The sequence below is a fragment of the Colossoma macropomum genome, unplaced genomic scaffold (assembly GCF_904425465.1).
Source record: "Colossoma macropomum unplaced genomic scaffold, Colossoma_macropomum, whole genome shotgun sequence".
NCBI classification, from domain to species: Eukaryota; Metazoa; Chordata; class Actinopteri; order Characiformes; family Serrasalmidae; genus Colossoma; species Colossoma macropomum.
The window spans coordinates 31,309,488-31,335,440 of NW_023494788.1; the positions used below are offsets into that span (position 1 = coordinate 31,309,488).

Genomic DNA, 25,953 nt, shown 5'->3' on the forward strand with positions numbered 1-25,953 from the left:
TTTTCTTTTAAAGGCTGAACTCTTGACCTTTACCCATATTCTCTTTTTTGAAACTGAATGTGGGCAACTTGAAAAATAGAACTTGAATTTTTTGGCACTTAGGATTCACAAAATATTAATTAGTGAGCAAAGAGCTCACTAAATATTTGAAATTCATGCTTCACTGTTAAACCAACAAAAACAAAACAAACAAACAAACAAAAAAAACAATTACATTTACATCAGCTGGGCTAGGCAAATTGAGACGAGCAAGCAGTTGGGTCAAAACATGATCAGAGGCAAAATTATATATTCATAAGAGTTATGCACTCTTAAAAATAAAGACACCTAAATGGTTCTTGGCTTGGATGTACTTTTTACTCAAAGAAATGAGAGTTCTGTTTTCCATTTTATGGACAGTTGAGACAATGCTAAACTTCTACAAAATTCTGATCACCTAAATGTACTTATCTTTACTGATTATGAGAATCTACCACAGTGATTTCAGAAGTGATGAGTTGATCAGGGGATAAAAATGGAGTGTCCTGGTTCATTTCCTCATTAGGGCCAGTAAAATATATATGCTCACTTTAAATGAAGTAAAAAAGATCAACACAAAAGCAAATACACAAATGCAGTGCACAATAGAGTTGTCCAACTTAATTGATTTACCTAGACAGTGAGTGTTTATTTGCTCAGACACAAACACTAATATTGCAATAAATATAAATGCATATAAATATAAATAAAATTAACACACTAAGTAGTTTTTTTTATGTATGTCGATGTGTTCATTTAATCATTTCCAAAGCTCTGCTTGTGGCAGCCCAGCGTTATTTGTAGTTCTAGTACCGGGTTTGCTAATTCGTCCTTCTTGATGTTAAATCAACTGTGCAATGATGGAGTTTAACAAATCCATGCAATGGCTGGGGGCATCAGGGAGAAATCTGAACAGTGCAGCTTAAGCAGTTCCCAGGTGGTTGCTAGGGTGTTGCCAAACAGTTAGTGGTTGTTAGGGTGTCGCCAAGTGTTTACTATGGTATTTTAAGTGGTTGCAAAGGTGTTGGTATGGTATCCCAGGTGGTTGCTACAGTGTTGCTAAGGTTTATAGAATGTTTCTTATGGACTTTTATTAACATGACATAGATGGGTGCACAAACTTTAGCACCCCAGTCATTCCTATGGGGAAAAAAACATCATTCAAAAATAATTGCACAAATACTGCCTGGCCGATCAAAGAGCTGTACACAAGCACACCATTCCCAAACAGACCGAAAACTCTAGAGTTGGAACTCAATATCCTGAAAACTGCAGGATGGGTTAGTGGACAAAAAAACATCTGAACCAAAAGGAAGAAGAATAACATACCATCAGATAATAACAGTGTTGCATGTCACTAATAATGTGCTAAAGGTGCCTCAGACTTTTGCACAGAACTGTATACTCATCTAAAACAAGGATGTGGGGCCATCTTGTACAACAAATATTTGTTATGCATGTGACTGTTATTTTTAGCAGGTCACTCATTTCTATGTACCTGACTATGATTATGAAAAAGATGCTAATTGTGAAATGTTACATTAAATGTCAGAGCTATATATGCATATTGAATATAGTGATACACTAAGGTATAGTGAATAATGTGGAGCATAACGGTGTGAAAATAATGTTAGTTTAAAAGGTTTAGAAATGGGTAAAGACCTCTTGGCCCCAGTTTTTCCCTATTCATATGACTCTTGATCACTAAACACGTATCTAGTAAATTACCAATGTTTAAAGAAGGGCTGAAATCTGAGAAGTCTAGTAAGCGATTAAATGTAAAAACAAAATACATTCAGTTGGTATAAAAATTCGCTTCCAGGATCTCAATTTATTGAGAGCTCAGTTCAGGATGTGTATGTTGTCTGTAGGTTATAATGTTCTAGACACAGACCTAATTTAGGCAATCCTGAATTGGCAGCGCCAGCTTCAAGAGCTACATCACAAACCGCTATGTAGAGACTGACACTAGGTCACGAGGAATATAGAAACAGTTACACAAACCTTATAAACTTGACCATATGTTCCATTGCCGACCACCTCAACAAGTTCAAATATCCCAGCAGGGTCCTAAAATGAAAAGGGACATAACGTTGAGTAAGTGAGAATACTGAGAATATTTTGTTAAACTGGGCCATTCAGTAGCCTAGGGCATTTAATGTCCCTTGATAAACTGCGTGCATGATGTCTGCAAACATCATAATGATTGTGATACCACACATTATAGTGAACATACATCAGACTTTGCTACACTTTCATATACAATAGTGGTCACCAAGATCACTAGAGATAATCCACCCCGCTGAGTTTAGCTTAGCTGGATTTGAGATGTAATATTTGGGCTAGAGGTAAAACTTGCAGGAAGGTAAAACAGACATCAAGGAGGAGAGTGAAAAAATGGCAATACCAACCATAACAAAACATCATCTGTTTGCACATCAAAGCCAACTACTGGCCTGTAATTATGATAGTATACTTAAAAATAAGGCGGGGAGAAAAATGGACGAAAATGGCTATTTTAGGACTACTGCTGCTACTTCTGTCACCAGTAAAAGAACTTGCAGTGACATATAACGTTTTTTTTTTATCTGACAAAGACAAAGTAGCTAGAGCCTATAGCGGTCAAAACTTGACATGCCCTAATTTTATCGACATCTTTACTGTCTTGTTGGGGGAAACTTCGTAAACAAAGAATGTTATCGGTAGTTACTTACTGGAAAACACAAAACACTAAAATGTTAGCATTTGTAGCTGACGACAAACATCTTTTTACCCGTAAAGCAGAGAGGTCAATGTTGTCCAGGCTCCTTGCAACGCAGTCTCTTGCCATTTTAACAAGTCCCTCTCCGTGTTAAAAAGACAAACTAACTTTTCTAACTTTTCAAAGAAAGCTAGCGCCGTCAGTGTGTCTGTCCATTCGTTCTTCTCTGAGACTGTAGACAAACACTGGTCTCTCATCCAGCGAAACCCGGAACACGCTCAGGAAACCGAAAATGTGCCCCCTCCTCTGCCTATGAAAGCACATTTCAGCTGTTTTCTTAGAAAACGCTCGGCTATCCTCCTTGAAAGATGATGACAGCACTTGAAAGCTTCTAAAGTTTCGACGATAACGTTACTAAAGCTACGCTAATGAACATCTTCTCTATTTTGGTTGGGCTAATATAGTTGGCTTCTTGTGACTGTTGTAGGTTAACTGCTTGCAATTGTCGTTTTTTCCTTTTCTGTTTTGAGATTTACCGGTTGACACCGTTAACTTAAAAGGTGCTAGAATCAGATAAACCTGTCTTTTCCAGTCCCTGGAACTGTAGCGGGTCATACACAGTATGTGGTTAGTGAATAAACCTCTTTCATGACTGTCATTCTCCTTCTCTCCGTGACCCAAGCCTGGAGAAATCCAGCCCGAGCAACAGCTGACCTCTAAACAGGGCCACTGTGTACAGGCTACAGAGGAGCCTTTATTGAAACGAAGCGCGGACAGAACTTATGACATTATGAGTTAGCAAAGGATGGCATAGCTTTAAAACAATATTACGAAAAAGAACTGTAGTAATACGATAAGACACTTTTAAGACTCCTACCGTGCTCTATACTTCTATAATAATCTATACTGCTTTTACCTCCGTTTTGTATTCATGAAGTGTCTTCTTATAGCAATCTATAGTGCCCTTTAGCGAACTATATTGTTTCTATATAATTTCTTGTAAGATTCCTATATAGTAGTCCTATAGAAATGCTCATAGTATTACTATACTTCATTATGCTAAATTTGGTTAGAAACTGATTTTCATCAACCACAGGACTAAGCAACCATGTCTGCAATTTTGCACAATGAGGCAAAGCAGGCCTAGTGTAAACTGATAAGCTACTTTCTGAGTGTTTATCAGGCAAAAAGCCGGTATGTCTGGTTATTTTGCGGAGCATGATGATATGATGTCTCAAATCTGTTTGAAGGACATAGCAGGAGGACAGTATAGTGAAATAATCTCAAACATCGTCCCTTTTGGGTTGCATCGAGGTTATACAGCAAAATACTCATAAAAATACCATGCTTAGATGCACCAATCTTTCACTGAGATTTTTATAGTTTCCTGTGTGTGATCACAAGCTTGTTTTCTTGACCTGCTAGGCTCCTGACTGGACCAAGTTATAAAAACATCATAACTTCCCCTATTTCCAGCTGTCAAAAGCCCCAACTGTAAAGTTAGAAATAAATACTTGAATCTCAAAGAGTTTAAAAGTAGTATGTGGGATATCACATATTATGTGTATTAATATATTGTCGCTGTCACAAAACTTTACAAGAGATGAAAAAAACTTTCTTAAATGATTATAGATAGATAGATAGTTAATGTAAAAAGAATTTGTGTAAAAAGATGTAATTGTGGACCATTTCTCCTGGTCAGTTCACCAAAACACAATGCAAAGGTCAGCTAGTGTTTTTAAATCATGTTAAACAAGTGATACAAGTTTTTGTTCTGACAGCAACAATATGTGTACACTGTACATTACAGTATCTGTCATCTTAACAGAGAAATCATATATTGCAAGGAAAAAGCCAAGACCAAAAATATAAAGAGAAAACTTCATTATTTTAATAACCAATGATTGGTTATCTTCTTCTGTTGTTATGGATTAAAGAACACTTTGCCATGAGCTTTTATTGCACAGAAAAATGAGAGTATGTAACATATAACAAAGTCAGTTAAACTGTTAGTCTAAATACTGTCTACTTCAAATAGATTAATAGGGATACACATTAAAATGTTTAATGAAAATAATACTATTAATAGTGATCATTTTCATAATAAAAATAGTAATATCATGCTTTGTGATGGCCACAATGCCTATTTATTGTCTCTAGATGGTGCTATTGAGTTATGATTATCCCAAGTTTTTGAGTCTGCTGCTTCTTTTCAGGAACCTTTTTTCCATGCAATAAAGTCATACTGATTGTCCAAAGTATGCTGTATAAATACATGTCCATGTACAAAATATTGTCTCTCCAGAACTTTGACATATAATGTCTTGTAGAGAGGCATGGAAGCACTGTCTCTGGAGTATAAAATGACATTATCAAGCCATGAAAAGATGACATGAAATCACCAAGAGAATTTGGTGTCTTTTTAAAAATCTCATTATCAGTGTTGGCTACAGAATGCATTTTACACCAGAGGCCCTTCATGAGGGTCAATGCTTTCTGATAGAGGTGTCATGACATACAAATGCTATGAAAGTGCACAGAATAATATTTGTAATAAAATCAATATAATTGATTGATATAATTTTGGATTCTTGTGTCTGATACAAGGGACATGTGGAAGGTCAGTCAGACAAACAAACAAACAAAAGAGCAAGCTTTTGATAAAACATGATTAGACAGAAAGTTTCAATTAAACTTGATTTTAAGTCCTCAAAGAGAAGACAGCAAACTTGACTAACAGAAGATCAAGCAAACTGTATTTGCATCAAATACTCAGATATCCATATTTAGGCTTCAAACAAACACAATATTTTTTTGTAAATTTAAACATGATTTATTTGTTTAAATATATTGTAATGTCTTTTTTAAAGCTCACAATGAATGTGTTCCAACTGCCTTTACATAATTGTGATGCAATGACCAAAGCAGTCATTCACCTGAAAAAAAAACCTTTGAATGTGGGTCCACTCAACTTACACACCAATATTAAGGAGTCATCTTGAATGTTTTTTTTTTAGCAGATATGAAACTGTACATTACATCAACACCTTGAATGTGAAAAACAAGGTCTTTTTATTACTCCATCTCCAAAAAGGAGAAATTCAAGTAGGAAAATTATATCCATATTAGGTTTTTTGTGTCTTTTTTTTGGCTAACAAAAGGAAAAATAACATGGCTAATTAAAGATTCGGAAAGAAAGAGAAAGAGAAAAAAACATTATGTCTTTAGTCTGTTTTTGAATCAACTTAATCCTCATGCAGATTAAAGGAAAGGAAGAGCAAAAACAAAAAGGGTGGAACTCGGGGGATATTGCTGGTAAGATTTCTACCAGATGTCACTGGTCAGTTCTCGGCCAGACAGCGGGACGAACGTGCTGTTCAAGTGAATCTCCTGCTTGGCCTTTCCACCGGTATTATTTTGCATCACCTGTCCATTGAGCAGCGTCATGGGGATATTGCAGTACATGTGGCGATTGCTGAGCGTGGCTATTTGTAGTGTTGAGGCCGGCATTTCATACTCGTAACTCCGGCAGAAGTGTCGCATTTGCGGGTGGCTGGACTGGTTAAAGTCTGGGATATCAGCATGGGTAGGTGCCACTGAAGGCGAGGTGGTCGTCATGGCGATGGTGGATACAGCCTGCAGGTCACCAAAGAGACCCTGCTCGCCCGAGTCTAGCACCTGCCGGCGAGACAGAGTCTCCTTTTTTTTCGTCGGCATCTCATAGATCACCTGCTTCCAGAACTTGGACTTGAGCTGGTTGCTCTTGGGCCCTCGCCACTTGACAACAGAGAGAGCTTTGATGGTGTGCTTCAGCGCCTCCACTTCTTGGTAGTTGATGACATTGCGCAGATCAGTGCACTCGATCATAATGACCTTGATCTCGCCCGTCACCAGCATGCCGTGCAGCCGAGTCTCCAGCTGGAAGATGCTCCATCCTCGCCTAGCCACAAACTCGGGGGTCAGTACAATAATGAGGCGTCGGCTCTGCTCTACACTCCGTGCCAGGTCCTCGATGTAGACTAGTGAGAGAGAGAGAGGTGATTAATGTATGTTAGATACAGAAAGAGTGAGCAAGAGAGGTGATTAATGTGTGTTAGTAAAAGACAGCAAGAAAGAGAGAGAGATAGTGAGAGAGAAAGAGAGATAATTAACTTGTAACAGAGAGAGAGAGAGAGAGAGAGAGAGAAAGAGAGAGCGAGGGGGAGAGAAAGAGAGAGAGAGAGAGAGAGAGAGAGAGAGAGAGAGAAAGAGAGAGAAAGAGAGAGAGAGAGAGATATTGTGCAATGCTGAAATGAAATGACCAGCAAAGTGTCCTTTTCATAATAAAAAACTCTAGTTCAACAAGGGCAGTGTAAACTCATTTTAACTTTACAAAGTTCATTTCCAAGTCTCATCTATTCAGTGACAACCCTCTTCATGGCTAATACAACCTGTCACAATTTAGTGTCATGGAAAATGACTGGAATCTTCATGGCTACACACAGGTTTGTTGTCTACTATGTTTTTTTCTGGTACATCACCCATTTACAGTATATTTATTCAGTAATTAACTGAAGCCCATCTGTTGCTGCATTATTTGTCAGCCTCCTTCTACCTTGTCCATCCATGGAATGGACCTCCATAGGACTACAAGTGATCAGACTGATCACATATTTGTCCGATGGTGGACCATCACAGTACGGCAGTGGGAATGACATGGGAATGCTATTTTAGTGTCTAGTGCTGTGGTTATTTAAACAAATGGTCAAAGTAATCTGTGAATGCTGCCTTCTGTTGCTCTTCTGATGATCTGGAACTCACTTTTACCTTCACTGCTTCAGTCTTCTCATTGTCCCTCCCATTCTTGTCCTTTGAAAATCTCATGACTCTTTTGCAGCGTTTTCAGATTATTTAGATATCTTTTTATTATTAATGCATTCTGATGTCTGTTGGTGAATGTACAACTGAGCATAAATGCATCAACAATGCAGTCTCTTTAGTCTTGTTTTACATTGTATGTCTAATAATGCAAGATGTGGACATTACTTTGCGGTATACACTGAAAATAGCGAAACACTGAATTTACTTGATTTAGCTGTGAACACCATTTCCACATGAATAAAATATATAATGTCAATACACTTTTGGATTTTAGTTTACTTACTCATAGCAATAACTGTGCTGATGTAATAATATATTACATCCATGTGCTAATGAGCTACACAGTTGAGTCAAGTAAATTCAATGCATCATGTTTTTAGTGCACAACATGTTTGGTAGCCTATTTATGTAGAAAATGTTTGAAAGAAAGAACATGCATAGGTGGATCAGAAAGTCAAGGCACAAGACAAACATCAGTCAATAAAATATGGGTTACAGTGATATTATTTTCTGCAGCCTTTTATCAGTATTCAATTTCTGATCAATCACTGTTGAGGGTTATCATCAACTTAGCAGTGAAACTGAGGTCGCTAAACTTAAGAAATACTGCAGCACCTGTTATACTTGTACTAGCACAACATATACTAACATGTGGGTGGTCACTGCTGTGGTAAGCCTGGTCCACCTCCCAAATAGAATCTGATCAGTGGTAGACATATGGTGGTTCCTTTTCATTGATAAACAGGGTAGAGGGTGGCTGATAAATTGTGCAGGAACCGATGGACTAAAGTCAGTAAATGTATAGCTACAATGTTCGTCTACATAGTAGATATACCTGATAAAATTACCAATAAGTGTAGGCACCAAGCAGATGTAGCTATAACTCAGTGTAAGCTAATCAGGTATTGCAATAGAAGTCTGATATCTAAATGGTTTGAGACTTACTGCTGCTGGGAATGAGGTCACGGTCTGGAATGAAGAGCTTGTAGCCATAGTGTTTCTCCAGCACATCAGGCAAGATCTCTAACGCAAACTGCTCCTCCTCGCTCACCTCCCGGTCCACTGAGTCCAGGTCCACTTTGGTGTATGAGAGGTAGGCATCATACTCCTTGTTGTCTGTGAGCAAATAGTTCTGTTATTACTTAAAGCTGATGCCTCAAAAAGAAACTTTTTTTTTCCATCATATTTTCTCAGCAAAAAACAAATGAAAGATTGTTTCTGTTTGGCCGTTTACTATCAAGGTGAGAAAAAAATCAATTCCAAAATATTCTGACTGCTTAAGCCCTTAAATATTGTGGATATCCACATTATAAAGTTTACTATTCAGTAACTTCAGAGAAAATGATGTGAAAGCATTATTATTAAGCCTTAAGAATGCAACACTGGACCTGGCTGCAGGTCCGCTAATGTTAATAAAAACAGTTCAACCAAGTTCACCTGACTTTTTAATTAGCCAAAGTATGGCAATTAAAATCAAACTATTTCTCAATCAGAGCAGAACTCCATATGAAAAATAAATAAATAAATAAAAGGGGACAGAAGATCAGCTGTCAGAAACTCACTTCATACATCCATTTTCACAAGAAAGCAAATATCTGTATTTATTTTGTATTTAGGTCACCAGGAAATTGACTGAGAGCACTGAGCTAAACAAAATGATCTAGAATGTATAAATCCTGAAATACACACACAAATATAACACAAGTAATCTTGTGTCAAAATGTATGTATGATACACAACTAAGCTTCTAATAATGCAGACAGTTATGCTATCTCAGTAAGTATATTTATGTTTTGACTTATAGGTAGTGCATCCACAACTTCAGTGTTATTTCAAGTCTCTAAGAGGCAAAATCACTATTTAAAAAAAAAAATCTTGCTGATATGTTGATCTTAAAAAACACAGCCAGACAACCTTTTATGTTGCAATGCAATTTAAATACGACTGCCTAGTGAATGCTAACACAGCAAAGGCACACCATTTTGAAGTCTCTTTCCTTAAAGATTTGAAGGCGGACCATCAAGAGCATAATAAACAAGCTCAGTATGGATATTCATGTCATGAAAACAATGTGTTCAAATGAAACATAAGAGTAAAGATCTAAGCTTAACTATGACTGATGCTCTTCCTAAGCTCCATATTTCATTTTGAAGAACATAATTGTCATTTCATTTATCAGGGTCACAAAGGGAAAATGGGCCATCAGAGAGATGTCCATATAAGATGAATATTGCAAACAAAGAGGACCTTAGAAGACTTGTTTTCTGACCGTTGTGTACTTTGTTGTATTTCAAGTAAAGATACACTATATTGCCAAAAGTATTTGCTCGTCTGCCTTCATTTTAAGTGGCCTACCACTCCGTGGCTGAGTTGTTGTCGTTCCCAATCGCCTCCACTTTGTTATAATACCACTGACAGTTGATTGTGGAATATTTAGTAGCGAGGAAATTTCACGACTGGACTTCTTGCACAGGCTGCATCCTATCATGGTACCATGCTGGAATTCACTGAACTCCTGAGAGCGACCCATTCTTTCACAAATGTTTGTAGAAGCAGTCTGCATGCCTAGGTGCTTGGTTTTATACATCTGTGGCCATGGAAGTGATTGGAACACCTGAATTAAATTATTAGGATGGGTGAGTGAATACTTTTGGCAATATAGTGTATGTTTAGGACAAATATATACAGGTAAAAAATTGACTGTTATTCTGTAAGGCCTCATAGTAGTATTCTGTGAAGGAATAGATGGTGACTGAAGTGACTGGAGCATTATAACTGCTAGAATTACTATTTTTCAAACAAATACTTCCTAAATATCCTTGAAATTAAAGGGATTTTATTGGACTTATGACACCATCAATGGGTATTCTTCACCTGTAAAATGTAATAAGCACAAAAATATTCAGTATGCTCAGGCATTAATCATGCTTGTTGGTATTGCTGTTTCTCAGGACCTAAAACTGTTGAATGGCCAAACCACTAGAGCAGCATATTTTGAGCCTTTTTGAAATTCAAAGACAAATTCGAAAATGCCACTTAAATTATGTTTTTACAATACCATAAAACAATGAAAATGGAATGTCAAAAATACTCTTCTATATTAACTTTTCTCCAGCCATTATACACAGAAATGCAAATACACATTTTGTCTAAAATAATGCCCTCTTACATGGGAAGTGGAATTGTAAATACATATTTTAATAAGCATTTTTAAATTAGCATTTGAATTTGAAAAAAAAAAAAAGCCTGGAATATGCTGCCACAGCATACAACCTTAGTCCTGCTCTTGCATACAGTCAGAGGTTTCATTCATACAGCTGATGATTAAACTATTGTTAGAGTGATGTTTTTCCAGTGACATTTTCCAGTTAATAGGTTATGATGCTGTGATTAATTTTGATTCAGTGATTGAATGTATTTGCCACCTTCCAAGGACTTCCCATTGTTAAATGTTTTTTCTTCGTGGTGGGTCTTTAAATATGCTTTTAAAAATGGTTCTATATAATATCAAAAAAGGTTCCAGGTCACCTTTTCGATTCTATATGGCTTCTTTTTAGCTAAGAGTGTAGGTATCACACTTATTACACATTTATTAGCACCACTAGTCCAAAACATGTGAAGCCACCCATTGCATCTTTCGCATATATATATATATATATATATATATATATATATATATATACATGTATATATACAAAATATTACATATTGAAAAAAGACAAACATACATGTTGTCTGTGCAAACATTATGATACATTTTATATTTCAAGTTTTTTGTTTTTTCTAACATGTTAAACTCAATTTGAAACTGTTCACTAAAATTTTCAGGAAAATGCTGTATTTGAGCATGTTACTGTAGAGCAGGGCTTCTTAACCACTGGACTGTGGATGGTAAGTGGGCCATGGAGCACCCTATTTACATAGGAGGAGCAAGAGGTCCTTATTGGGCTGGTGAAGGCACTTTACCTTATAAAAATCAGTGAAAAAAATAATTGACTTGTTAATAAAAAAGAAACACAAAATTAATAAAAAGTATGAAAATTGCAAAGCAGCTTTGTCTCTTTAGTGACACCTCTGAGGTTCCACTCATCCACCCCCAAGTGACTGATATAAAATGGGGTTGCAGAAACCATTGATTTCTCGTGTGACACAATGTCCGATTACAAGAGCCCTAATATCAACAATGCAATTAAACTGAAAAAATGTTGTTCACGAAATGTTTGAAATAAGATTAGATAACGGTGGAAAAGCCAGACACTGCTGTGCTCTTCTCATTCAGTATTCAATTAATGAACACGTGCATTACACGGCCTAACAGTAAGACCAAGAAGAGACAGAGAAATTGTGTTACCTTACTTTTATTTGCTTCCAAAACTTAGAATCAAGAACTGAATTAGGAATTAGGAATGACTGCTAGGTAAATAATGTTTTTTTTTTTTATCAATAATACACATTATTATTATTATTATTATTATTATTATTATTATTCTCAGTGGGTCTTATGTGTTCTACTAACACACAGGTGGACCATAAGGTGGAAATGGTTCAGAAGCCCTGCTGTAGAGAACATATTTTTGCCTAGAAAATCAGCAAAATGTGTAGTTTGACCAGGTGAGTGGCATGCAAATGGCCGGCGAATGGCAAAACTTGCAACAAAGTCACTGAGAGAGATCAACTTTAAAGCTAATCACCTGACTGGTATTTTTTATTTTTAATTGCAAGATTATTTAAAGTAAACTCACCATCCTCTGTTTCATCACTGCCAAAGTGGCGCCGATAGCAGAGCATGATCTCGACGTTATAGTACTTGTAGATGGCCGTGAAGACCCCTAGCAACAGCAAGATGGCCCCTAGTCCACCAGCCAGCTCCAGCCTGTATATATCTGTGAGGATGAGTACATGTAAGAGAAGGCATGAGAGGGACAAAGCAACTATGACTTACAGTACACACTCAGCAAACTATCCCCTCCTTTTGCTCTGTCACTTACTACAGCAATTTTATTTCACCCTCTTTTCCTCTGTCATTTACTACAGCAGTGCAAAAACAAGAGCATGGAGAGAAAGAGAGAGAGAGAGAGAGAGAGAGGGAGGGAGGGAGGGAGAGAGGAAAATCGTTTCCTAAAACTGATGGGAGAAATGTGGAAGTCTACAGAGGGAACCTCAAGATTCCTTGACTCGCTGTAATCGTTCATGTTCGCCATACTGTCACTCACCAAAATAAGCCATTAATCTCTGTTTCAGTCAGCCTCTCTGATAGCAGTATCATTTTTCACAGACAGCAGCATCTGTCATATAGTATAGAATGCACATTTGCCATTTGTTACGGCCACACTGTAATGCCTAAGGTGATACAGTGGACATGACTCCAATTATGAAATTTAATTAGCTGTAAAGTAACTATACAGCCACGCTTCCTCCTATTTAAGATTATAACTGATAAATGTACGCTATATATCTAAATAAAACACCACATGTGACATCATCAAATATTCTTCGTATTAAATAGTGCTTGATAATTTTCTTACCAATTTCATCTCAAATGCTGATCAGAAATTTCTAACTGACAACATGACTGCTATGTTAACTACAGCACTTTACCAAAAAAGAAGCAGAATCTAATGGCATTCCTGTAAAAGCTTGGGCAATTGATTTTTTTCTGACACTTAAAAATACAAGTAACTTTCTTTCAGTAAAAATGCTTAGCATGTCTCACTGGAATAATTCATTCACAGCATGCACTCAGTGAAAAGTCAGAAGTTTAAAGTCCCAATCAAATTCTATTAATTACCTAAATTCTGGATTCCAATATTATTTTTTGATCTACTGACACACAGATTTTCAGGTTCGATATGAGTTTTTGATTTTAAGTCAGGATTCAAGATTTGATTTTCGATATTTCATGTGTTAAAAGTGTTTTGATTCTACAGAGCTCTAGTACACCTCACTTTTTCAATGTCTGCTGCACCAGCCCTCTAACAAAATAAAGCCTTAAAAATCACAACCCCTAGAATTTATTAAATACTACAGAAAAAAGCCTAGCCATCTGATCACAAGTGCATAACTTCTCCCTCCTTTCCGCTCACTCTTATAGGATGCATCAAGATTCAAATTTTGACCACCCACAGTGGTTTCCATGAAAGACTGCAAATGACAGACCCTTGGATCAATTTCAATACACGGTTTCAATTTTTTTTATTTTTCCCAATTTTCTCCCCAATTTGGTCATATTTAACTCCCCCATTAGTTAGGACTCCCCCAAACACAATATGCCACCAGTGCTTTTTGTTATTGCTCATATTGCCAGTGTCTTGTGCTTTTGTTTTTTATCCACCACTGTCACCTTTGTTCATTACATTCTTAAAAACAAAGGTTCCTAAATGGTTCATGGAATCGATATATGGCTCTATAAAAAAACCCAACTTTTATCAGTATAGAATCTTTAGATTATGTGGTTGTAAAGATTTTTTTTCAAACAGTTCCTTACTCTTGCACATCTCATTTATAAAACTATTTTTTAAAGAGCAATCCACTGGATGGTCATTTAGGGAGCCGAAAGAGGTTCATCTATAGCAGTGGTCACCAACACTTCTCCTGGAGATCTTTTCCTGCAGAGTTTAGTTTGAGTTTAGATGCCATTTCAACAATATGTACTTTGAAGTACATATGTATTCAGGTTTTGTACTTTTCTATGAAAAGTGTTGTGCAGGACATTTACATGGTCTATAATTACAAGTAATGGAATGTTGAAAGCACAGGAAGAAAATGAGAAAGTGCACTTACTCCATCAGAATCATGTGTTATGTGAATCAAATGTTTCTAAAAGTATTTTACATTGCATATCCTTAGAAAGGCCCTTCATTACTCAGAGATGTGTAGTAACTAGTTACATTAATTCACTTACAAGTATTTCAGTAAAATGTTGATGGATTTGGACTTCACTGAGATATTATCAAATGATAATATTTTACTTCTACTCAAAAACAGCCGCAAAGAAAGTTGTAATCTACTTTTTATTCTGTCGCCTTTAAGCCACATTTTAGTTGTTCTGTGTTCATTCTTTTGTCTTGGTTCAGCACCAACAGTGAACAAGTTGTTTTGTTGGTTCAGTTCACTGCTTTGCTGTTGCTCATTTCAAGCTTTAGTATTTTATTTGAGAGAGACATATCACAAAAATAAATAAATAAATAAAAATAATAATAGTAACAAATGTCAGTTTCTGTGCTGATAGATGCTGAATATACCAAAAGTTTCCACCGGAGTTTTACAGGGAACACATACTTGAGTATGTACTTTAAACAGACACTTTGTTGCTCCTACTCAAGTTGTTTGTGCTAGGCTACTTTTACTTCTTCTGTCATTACCTTAACAAAGTAACAAAACATTTGGTATTGGTTTAGGCTATACCCACCTCTGTATGTAAACTCTGTAAGCACTAGCTGATCCAGAGTGAAACTAGACTAGCCCTTTTTCTATTACCCAGCAGAGGTCACTGTGTGCCTATCACAGGGCTAGAGAATCCTGGTCTCTAGAGTACACCATTCATTTCCTTACATTCATTGTTAAGTGTCAAGAGGGGTGTCAGGATTAATACAGAGCAACATTTCAATAAGCTGGCAAAGCTGGCGAAAATACATTCATGTTTAATGCCATCACAATGAATTATTCACCTTTTTTTATTTCATATACCATTCCACATACCAAAAATAATTAAAATTGCAATATTAAAGCTATAATGTTTTGCTCTGTTAATTTGAAAACAGCAGCTCCTCTTTTCATTATATGAACATTTACTAACAAATGGACCAATAGAAATGGTCACAGTTATATTAACATAAACTAAAATTAAGATTTCTTTTCTTTCTGATATGAAGTTATCATTTCAGAGATATGTTTTGTTTGTTTTTGTGTTTGTGTACCTGACTTATCAGCATAAGCATTAAGAAAAATAGCTGGTCAACTTAGCTGGTGTTTAGATAACAATCAGCATTTCAATTGATGTCTCCGATTACAATGACTGAGCACATATAATGGAGCTCAAAGTGTGTATTTGGTTTCTCTTGTCTTTGAAAACCACCTCTGGGGTCAGCAGGCACAAATCAACATTGAGACTCAATAACTTTGGGAATAGAACAGCAATTTGGATGCTTAAAAAGGGATGATTCAGTCAGAAGCAGTACATTCATTAAGCATTAGAAAAAACAATAATTAGGAAAAACAATCCAGTAAAAAGATAACCCTAACCCTAGCAGCAACTGTACTTGATAATGGTGAGAGATCCATCCATCCATCATCTAAACCGCTTATCCTTCTGGGTCGCGGTGGGGTGCTGGAGCCTATCCCAGCTGTCATTGGGCGGAAGGCAGGATACACCCTGGACAGGTCGCCAGTCCATCGCAGGGCAGACAGACAGACATACACATTCACACACTCACTCACACCTAGGGGCAATTCAGCATGTCCAATTGGCCTGACGGCATGTCTTTGGACTGTGGGAGGAAACCGGAGTACCCGGAGGAAACCCACGCAGACACGGGGAGAACATGCAAACTCCACACAGAAATGACCCTGGTCGCCCGGCCATTCTTGCTGTGAGGCGACAGCGCTACCCACTGCGCCACCGTGCCGCCCCATGGTGAGAGATGTGAAGCTTAAAAGATCCACTTTTAAAATCAGTAAATCTCTAGAAAGGATAGTATAGTACTGTACCCTTTCATTTATTTCATTTCCAGTCTAAATGGCCATTAACTACGTTACACATTTTTCATCATCAAAGAAAAAAGCAAAACATATATTTAACATTAAAATATGCAGAAGCCTCAACAACTGTAAATAATATCTTAATATATAACATACCTTTTTTCGACATTTAGTGTGTCTACTTTTTGCTTGCTTTTAGTTTTTTAAAGAAATCTGCAAGGATATTTTCCATCCTTATAAACATCCCCATATTTCAATCTTAGAAGATGGTTGCATTTTCTGCTTCTCACAATTCATGTAATTCCAATTACAAATTTAGACTTGTCAGTCCATTAAACCTTACCTCACATCTTAGATCTCCAGTTTGGTATTCTATTGGTGTTCTTTTCTTCTTTTATGCCTATTTCCTTTCATTCTTGACAGCTGCACATACTTTTAGATCCACAGTGTTGAGTTCTCACAGTGGAAGGATGGACAGGAACACCTGGGGATTTTTTTTCACATCTGATGCAGCTTGATTTTCTCCTCTCTCTCAAGATGAAAGCTTTAAGTGCTGTTTATCTGAAGATGTCAGTTTTAGTGGTCTACCAGGTCTTGCACGGTTGTTGCGAGTCCTAATTTCTCTATTTTCTTTAATGGTTTTTAACTCCAGTTCTGGAAACTCCAATTTTTTTACTCCAATTTTACTTTGACTTTCCCCTCTGTTATGCAAGTGGTTTATCCTATATCAAATCTCCTCAGCAATATTGTGCTGGAATTAAAGGGTAGTAGGGTGCACAAAATGAACAAATTAAATACTTATTTAGATTTAATATTATATTTTGTGTCCAGAAAATCGGATTTTGTCAGTGATCCGATCAACGTGTTTGATATTGAGATAATAAGGAAACTCTGGGTCTACATGAGTCAGGCAGTAATTGGATTTCTGCTTTGCAACCGGCCAATAAACTCACAGAAGAAGACGTGACGTAAACATAATGTAAAACTCCATGCCGCGCCACTTTACCTGAAAAATGAACATACATCATCATAAGATGAAGAATATTTAAATCCTTCATTATATTGAGAATGTAGTTGGTTTCCGCAATGCTCCAAAAGTGTTTTGCTGCCATCTCGCAGCAAAGCCGCTTGCTTCTTTGCGGTACAGCAGTCTGTTCCGTACATGCACCGACTGAGAAATCCCAAAAAAAATCCGGGTAAGAGTTTACATGCACTGGGAAATCTGAATACTGAGCTAAAATCTAGCACTCTTTATTGGATTTCTAAATCAGAGTTTACATGACCATTTGAATAATTGGATAACTCAGATTACTGAGTGCATATAAACGCACTCACTGACTGACTAACTGATGCCCATTGTTGAAACATGCATGCACAAGCTAAGACAAGCAGGTGGTGCTATATGCTACTAATTGTCACCCTTAGACCCTACCAACATTGCTAATTTAAGGCTATCATTAATATTGGAAAAAATCAGAAATGCACGCACTGAAACACACTGTGAATCTTATGATAACAATGACCTACTAACAGGTGAAATAACAGCATTGAGAACATTATTTAATCAGCTAAAATTTTTCCTTTATCTTGTTGTATCAGCAGCCTTATTTAGCTTATTTATCTAGTGTTCCATGAACACTGTATGAAGATACAGTCACTAAGCACTAGTACATGACCAGTAAATACACCAGAAGGTTAAACTGGAATAAAATTTGTATGTGCCTATTGCTTTTTTATGATTATGACTTTGTAAAGAGTTCACCAAATTAACATTAACTAGTTCGGTCATTCATAATGCTAGCACTATTAACATGTAGCTAGATAACAAGAAGTTTTTACGTATATGTTTACACTCTCAAGAGAAAAGGTACATTTCGCTTGACCCTACACATTGTTCTGGGTAACTGTAGGCATTTGTGTGAGTGTGGGTCGGAGCAGAAATCTTGCACACACCCTTTCTCTCATTCTGCAACCTGTACCGTTAAAAGCTAATGGTTGCAGTTTTGAATTTGTATTATATAGTCATTTATTTCAAATATTTACTTACAGCATTCAGCAACTGCTCAATGGCTTCTATTTTGAGTCACTGGGTGTTCTGTTTTCCGCTCAGGCAAACACATTGAAATTACTGTTCATGGTCATCAACAGTGCAATACAGGCGCAGCACAAAGAGATTAGGTTGAAAAACATTGTAGTGTTCTTTAAACTGCATTTTGAAAGTGCATGTTCTTCTTTTGTAAAAACTGTTCTGAGTGATTGCATTACAATGCATCACAACAGGTGCTGGGTGGGTGGTTACTGCACTTCTTTAAAATATATTTTTAAATAATGGTAAGCATGGTCCTTCTGATTTATTGAGATCTTCCCATATTCAATACATAATTTGGACGGACTGCCAACTGAAGTTTACATCAGAGGCTAAACAACCCTTGGATGGATACCCTCTGAGCCACATTTATGGAATGTGCCCCTCCATTTGGGAATGAATACTTGGTACAAGTACAAGTCAGTCATTTCTTCCCAAAAAACAAATAACCGTAGGAACATGACAAGGTGGGACTTATTACCTTGTTCCTTCATGCATGGTGCATGCAAACAATTGCTGGCTCTCCTCAACTTCTCAGTGAAACTGTACCAAAGCTAGATGCCCTTTACCCTAGATGTGCATCCAATGATAATGAACAATCAAGAGAGTTTATACAGCCATATGCAAAAGTACCCCTGGCCAAGTGCTGTTAATGTTGTTAATGTTTAATGTGGTTCTGCATATTTAATGCTGTTTATTTGCTGAATTTAACATATTGGGCAAAAAAATAAAACATAAAATGTTTCTTATTTCATTTTATTTTAATTTTCTAATAGATTAAACTCAGCAAATAAACAGAAATTGTGCCCTAAAACACTTACTCACTGGTGTGACTGGCCTGCACAGAGCCCTGACCTCAACCCCATTATCCAACATCAGTGTCTGACCTCACAAATGCTCTTCTGGATGAATGGGCAAAAATTACCACAGACACACTTCAATGCAGAGGAGTAGCGGCTCTACTCCTGGATGACCGAGCTCCTCACCTTATCAAATAGAGCGTTGCATGTGAAGAAAGCTCATTTCCGCCACTTGTATTCACAATCTCATTCTTTTGGTCATTACCCACAGCTCATCACCATAGGTGAGGGTCGGGATGTAGACCGACCGGTAAACAGAGAGCTCTGCCTCATGGCTCAGCTCCCTCTTCACCACTACAGTCCTGTACAGTGACCGCATTACTGCTGCTGCCTGTCCCAGCCTGTGGCCGATCTCATAATTCCTCTTCCCATCACTCGTGAACAAGACCCCGAGATACTTAAACTCCTCCACCTGGGACAAGTCCTTTCCCCTTACCTGGAGTGGGCATACCATCCTTTTCTGGCCTAGGACCATGGACTCAGACTTAGAGGTGCTGATCCACATACCAACAACTTCACAATCAGCTGCAAACCGCTCCAGTGAGTGCTGAGGGCATCAATGCTATCCAACCAAAAGGACATCATCTGCAAATATCAGAGATGCCACCCTCCAGCCTCCTCACATAATGCCCTCCTGACCTCGGCTACGCCTAGACACCCTGTCCATGAATATCACAAACAGGAGTGAAGCCTCTGGCCCTGACTCCTGTGAGGGAGACCTGTCTCTCAGATTAAGGAGTTCCTCAAAGTGTTCCTTCCACCGACCAACAATATCCACATTTGAAGTCAGAGTTTCTCCACCCCTGCCGAATACAGCTTGGGCGAAGCCACCCCAACCACTCAGTCACCAGACAGTTGTCCAGAACCTCCTTGAAGCCGACCGAAAGTCTTTTTCCATGGCTTTGCTGATCTTCTCAAATGCCCTGGATTTTACCTCCACCACCGTTGCTGCTGCCACCTTTTTTGCCTGTCGGTACTTATCCGCTGAGTCAGGAGTCCTCCGGGCCATCCAGTCCCTAAAGGCCTCTTTCTTCAGTTTGATGGCCTCCCTCACCTCACTGGTGTCTACCATGGGGTTCTTGGGTTACTGCCTTGAGAGGCACCAACAAACTTTTGGCCACAGCTACGTCTGGCAGCTTCCGCAATGGAGGTTTTGAACAGGGCTCTTCCTGGATTGGGGCCTTGCTGTGGCAGAAGGGCTTGTGTGGTCTAGAGATCTTCAGAGCTAAGTTGCCTGTAGCAATATACTCCTGGTAGGGTCTCCAAAGCTGAACAGGTCTGGAGTGACCCAGACCCAGACTAACTCGATACAAAAATCCTCCATGACTAAGCTGGGACCTAACCCTGGAGCGAGGCCTGGGGGTAGTGTTCCTTGGCAGGTAGCTCACGTAATCTGGCCGGGCTCAGCCCGAAAAGGCAGTGTGGAGGGACTACATGGGATCACCACCCGCAAGGTCCAGCATGGGGGACTGGTGCAGTGCTGTATAGGCAGTGGGAGATGGCAGGGAGCCCCTTGGTGGCATAGACCCCTGTGGCAAAAACTGGCTCTTGGTAAGTGGAATGTAACCTCACCAGGGGGAAGGAGCTGGTGGGAGGTTGAGAGGTACCAACTAGTAACTATAGTTGGGCTCACCTCCACCTACAGTGTCGGCTCTGGAACAAACCTTGATAGGGGTTTGTCCCTCTCCTACTCAGGAGTTGCATAGGGTGAGAGGCGCCGGGCGGGTGTGGGGATACTCACAAGTCCCCGGCTGGCTGCCGTGCAGTTGGAGTTTGTCCCGGTGGATGAGAGGGTTGCCTCAATGTGAATTAAATTTGCACAGAGGAAAACTCTGACTTTTGTGTGTTCTCATGCACTAAACAACAGTTCGGAGTATTCAGCCTTCTTGGAGCGAGTCCTGGAAAGGGCCCTGCCTAAGACTCCATAGTCTTGCTAGGAGACTTTAATGCTCATGTTGGCATTGACTGGGAGACCTGGACAGGTATGATTGGGAAGAACAGTCTGCCCCATCTAAAACTCAAATGGTAATACATAATAAATACACAATATTAAGGATGCTTCTGTATTACTGTTTAATAGGTGTGGGTCAGTCTGGAGTTCCTGCCGGAGCTCAGGGAGAACAACTGATGACTGAACATTTTTAATTTGTAATCATAAATGCTGCAGCAATAAATATGAGGGCACATCTATGTGTGTGTCTGTGTGTGTGAGAGAGAGTGAGTCTGCGGCTGTAAAATGAACATTAAATAACAAAATGTTCACTAATTTGAGCTACAGATTGCATATATCACAGTAACATCATCCGCTCAGCAAACACAAAGCAGCGCTATAAACACATTACCAAAAGGCTAATGGCTAAGAGTTGATTATAGCAGCCACAAATAAATAACTCATTAAAACTGCAAACTAAACCATGTCTGCAAAAGTGAAACTAACTCAAGTACATGACTAGCAAACATCATCCAGGTCTTAACACCAAAAAAAATACTTCTTTCATGCACACAGTAGCACACAATAACTGAACTATATTGTTTGTAGTTTCTCCTAAATGTGTTGTGCTCAGAAAGAGCTAGAGTAAAAAACTTTCTTCTCTGATATAGCCTTTTATAATAAAGGAATAAAATGCAGATTTATTAGAGCTTGAGTTTGCCATGTGCTGAAAACTGTATCGTTAAAGTGTGTAATTATGCAGCCAGCTCATTAAAAGAAATTAAATGAAGATTAATGTCAGAATTTTTGACATACCTCCAACGTCATTTGATGTACCCCAGTCCTAATTCATACAAAACAAAAACTGTTCATTTAGCTATATTCACATAAAATCCTGTCTTGGTTCAACTTTTACTATGCTTACACTATACTTTACTACTGCATATTAAAATGTAAGTCATAAAAGTCATAAAACCTACAAATTGTAAAAGCATTAGGTTTAAGTAAGTTTTACCTTTTTTCTGAAGGACAACACTTCCACGCCCACGTCCATTATGGTTCTCCACATGGCAGGTGTAGTTGCCCATGTCGGTCTCCTCCACAGCATCAAAGGTAAGAGAGAGCTCCACCTCTTTCTCCCCCAAGTACTCTCTGAGGACCCTGAACAAAGTCATATTTCACAAGCATTTCAGTGAGACTAAGATAAAAACTCTAACTGTATAAATAAAAATAATGTGTGGCCACGACTTAGTAAGGCGTGGGAATGAGATGATTAAGTCGTGGCCACGACTTAGTAACATGTGGGAACGAGATCCTAATGCATGGCCACGACTTGGTAAGCCATGATCTCGTTCCCACGCCATACTAAGTCATGGCCACGACTTAATCATCTCATTCCCACGCCTTGCTAAGTTGTGGCAACGCATTAGGATCTCGTTCCCACACGTTAAGAAGGCGTGGCCACGCATTATTTTTATTTATATAGGATGTCACCAGCAGGGCTCCGTAAATAAGTGAAAGCAAGCAAACTGAAACACTTCTCGTGAATTTGAAGTCAATATCAATCATAAGAATACATGACATGGAAAAAACTCTAGTGGCAAATAGAGACCATTTTTAACCAATTTTTTAACCAGTGACATGATATTAACCAAAAATCTGTCAGTGGTGGGTTAACTCTTGGTCTAGTATGTATTCATTCAGTATTATACACACAAATAACTAAATGACTGCTGATAGAGTGAACATGCCAGTGACAGCTTACAATATTGTTTTCTCACAGTGATTATACAGGAATCCTAGCAACATAAGGTAGGCACACGCTTCAGTTAAAAAAAAATCTAATGAAAATATTCAATTAATTTTTTACGAAGGTAGCTATACCACTACACCTTTTACCATATTCTACTAGTGTATGGTAGAGCTAGCAACTTAGCAGCTAAGTACCTGGCAAGATAAGTTCACCAGCAAAAGTTAGCAGATAGCCAGCATCATGTATCAAGCAACACTTAACACAAGTAGCACAAGTAACCCAAACAAATACAAAATTGTATTGCACCTATCTTTTATGAACCACTCCAACATATCATCTTGGATGGCTTACATTTTTAAATAGGGGTGTCAGACCCCCCCAAAGCCCCCTGTAATTCGCACCCTAAACAGGCCTCAAAGGCCTCTCACCTATTTGCCACAAATTACTTGTTGATAGTGATAGATGATAGACAGATCGACAAATTGAGAATGTCTGTCATCAGATTCATCTGGATTACAAATGATACTTTCATATTTTGTGCTGTGCCATGTTTTGTTTTAAAAGATGGACCCTCAACATGAATTAATTTCATGTGGACTTTATATAACAAATTGTTCTGCAACAAAAATTAGATTTGAAATAAAGTTATACACCATATGCACAAGAGCTCTGCATAAAACTGGCCTGTACTAGAGGGTGGCCAGGGAGAAGCCATTACTAAAGAAAAAACACATCAAAGCAAATTTGGAGTTTACCAGAACATATCAGAGTTAACCAGCTAAATTGTGAGATAAAAAAGCAGCTTTTGGCCAAAATTCAAAAAGCTATGTGTGGTGCAAAACTAACGCTGCCCATTCCACAACAAACACCATCCCAACAGTGAAGTATGGGGATGGCAGTGTCATGGTGTGGGGATGTTGTTCCTCAGTGGGGACTGGGCATCTTGTTAAAATTGAATGACAGATGGAGCAAAATACAGGGAAATCCCAAGCACAAAGCAACACAGGAGTGGCTGAATGACAAAAAGAACACTGGCCAAGTCAAAGACCAGATCTCAATACAAACTGAATCAGAATCTGTGGCACCATCTGAAATTGTAGTCCACAAAATTACAGTAGTTGGAAACCCAATTTTCAACAAATTAACCAAATTTAAACCTAACATTCAACAAGCTTTACAAATATCAGGGAAATGTCCAGACTGAAACAAGGTTGTATGCCCATAAGGATAGGTGGAGGATGTGAGCAAAAGAAAAGGGAAGGAGGGATAAAGAGAGATAGGGAGATGAGTGGGGGCGGCTGGGTGACAGTGTGGCAGCTAGGTTTTCACATCTTTATTTAGAGGATGTGCTTGCTGTCGGAGGCAGAGTAATTAGCCGTGGTGTTAGCTGGGCTGACAGCGTGTGAGTGTGTGTGTGTTGTTTGCGTGTGTGAGAGTGTATGTGGGTATTGTGTGTTTAAACCTACTTGGCAGAAAAACAAACTGAAGAGAGTGCCCCAAAATAAAAGCTGCTTTCAACAGAAAATGCAGTAGAATGATGTCCTCTTTTAAACACAACTGCTTTCTCTCATTCTCTAATGCACTAAAATACAGAACTTAATTCATTTATCAGCCCACTTTTCCTAATATGTAGTCACAGACATGCTCGAATGTGAGTATTCACTCATCAATTCCTGCTTTCACATACAAATGAAAGACGATGCCGATCTGATCCAATTCTCTGACAAATCTCGCCTGAAATATCTCAGATTTGACTGACATGTAGTTTTGTATTAAAATTAGAATTGTTTTATTTAAATTTCTGTGTTTTCTTTTAGTTTAAGTGAAAAAACAGCACAATTTTGTACAAGTCATGTTGTTGGCTAAGTATTTCTCCCTGTATTACAGTAGAGTGTGTCTAAACAGTTTGAATATGGTACTTTTAGATGGGCAACTTAAAGGGATACTGTGGCCAAAATAAAAAATGCAAACATATATTTGTTAAAACATGCTTGTTCACATCCTAAGGCTATGCCACAGTAGATTCTACCAAATTGTCTCAGTTGAAAGACTAGTAAAACCCACTTCTGATGATGATGATGTAGGTTGAAGGAACTACCAACTGTTTTCAGCTAGATTTTTGGGGGCTGGCATGTTGAAATATTTTTATTTTTTCCCTGCTTGCTGGTGAATGCAAAAGAAAGGCAGGTAGCTAGCACTGCTGCTAGGAAGCCGACTATCTAACTGCAGTCGTATAATTGTAGTAACTGTTTTCATCTCATTGTTAAAATGAAGACAATTGACAGAAATGATTTGTCAGATGAAGCGTAATTTGACATAATTTCTTTGGCTGAAAGGGTAAAAACTTGTTTCTGGTGTTTATTTTGTGCTGAATAAAAATATAATCACTGTTTTCTTTATAATTTTGTTTAGATGACAGAGTTACACTTATGCTAGCTTGGTTGTTTTAGCCTAGAGGTCAGTGGCTATGCTAGCAGTCAGGACTGTTTGAGAGCACCACATGGATTCCTAATAGTTGTATGGTGGATTTGCACAATGCTTCCTAGCTACTGTAGTGAAAGAACATTGATAAAGGAGAAAATTTACAACAATATAAAATGAATAATACTGCATAACGTAATAAATAACATAGTAAACTCTTTTGGGCCAGAATGCCTCTTTAAGTGAGGTGCTTCAATTAAAACTAGCTCATTCTACATTACAACTAAACAAGACAAACATGCAACATCTCTCTATGATGAAGACATTTTATTGTATATTTCTAATTTTGAATCAATTCAGGACATATTAGCATTATTCAATAGGTTTGAAAAATGTTCAGGTCAATTGGCTTAAATAATCTCTTTTCCCGTTTAAGCCAAAGAAACTTTAACATCACCAGCCTTGGTTCCATTAATTCCAGTCAAGAGGCAGATTACTCTGATGGTAATTCATAATGATACAGCTAGATGGGCAAAAATATTATCTTCCTTACAGTCAGGAACTGCAACAGCAAAAATGAATATACTGCCATGCTTACATTTTTTGTGCAATGATTCCTCGGTCACC

General features: G+C 38.0%; 2 protein-coding genes across 8 annotated transcripts in view; both read right to left on the reverse strand.

Annotated features, from left to right (window-relative positions):
* Positions 1-3,048, reverse strand: part of si:zfos-2326c3.2 (mitogen-activated protein kinase kinase kinase kinase 4) — a 54,756-nt gene extending 51,708 nt beyond the window's left edge. For 4 of the 7 annotated variants that reach the window (XM_036569184.1, XM_036569187.1, XM_036569186.1 and 1 more), the window contains exons 1-2: positions 2,792-3,012; positions 2,023-2,088 (exon numbers count right to left, since the gene is read on the reverse strand). In XM_036569184.1, the coding sequence (XP_036425077.1) occupies positions 2,023-2,088; positions 2,792-2,848 (123 nt within the window). In that variant the 5' untranslated portion in view covers positions 2,849-3,012. Of the gene's footprint in view, positions 1-2,022; positions 2,089-2,791 lie in introns of all 7 variants that reach the window. The other 3 variants (XM_036569188.1, XM_036569183.1, XM_036569189.1) reach the window with 2 other exon arrangements.
* A 1,600-nt stretch (positions 3,049-4,648) lies between these two features.
* The window catches only part of il1rapl2 (interleukin 1 receptor accessory protein-like 2), a 354,577-nt gene continuing 333,272 nt past the window's right edge, over positions 4,649-25,953 (reverse strand). The window contains exons 8-11 of the mRNA XM_036569190.1: positions 22,168-22,313; positions 12,322-12,462; positions 8,525-8,695; positions 4,649-6,738 (exon numbers count right to left, since the gene is read on the reverse strand). Coding sequence (XP_036425083.1) covers positions 6,044-6,738; positions 8,525-8,695; positions 12,322-12,462; positions 22,168-22,313 — 1,153 coding nt within the window. The 3' untranslated portion in view covers positions 4,649-6,043. The remainder of the gene's footprint in view (positions 6,739-8,524; positions 8,696-12,321; positions 12,463-22,167; positions 22,314-25,953) is intronic.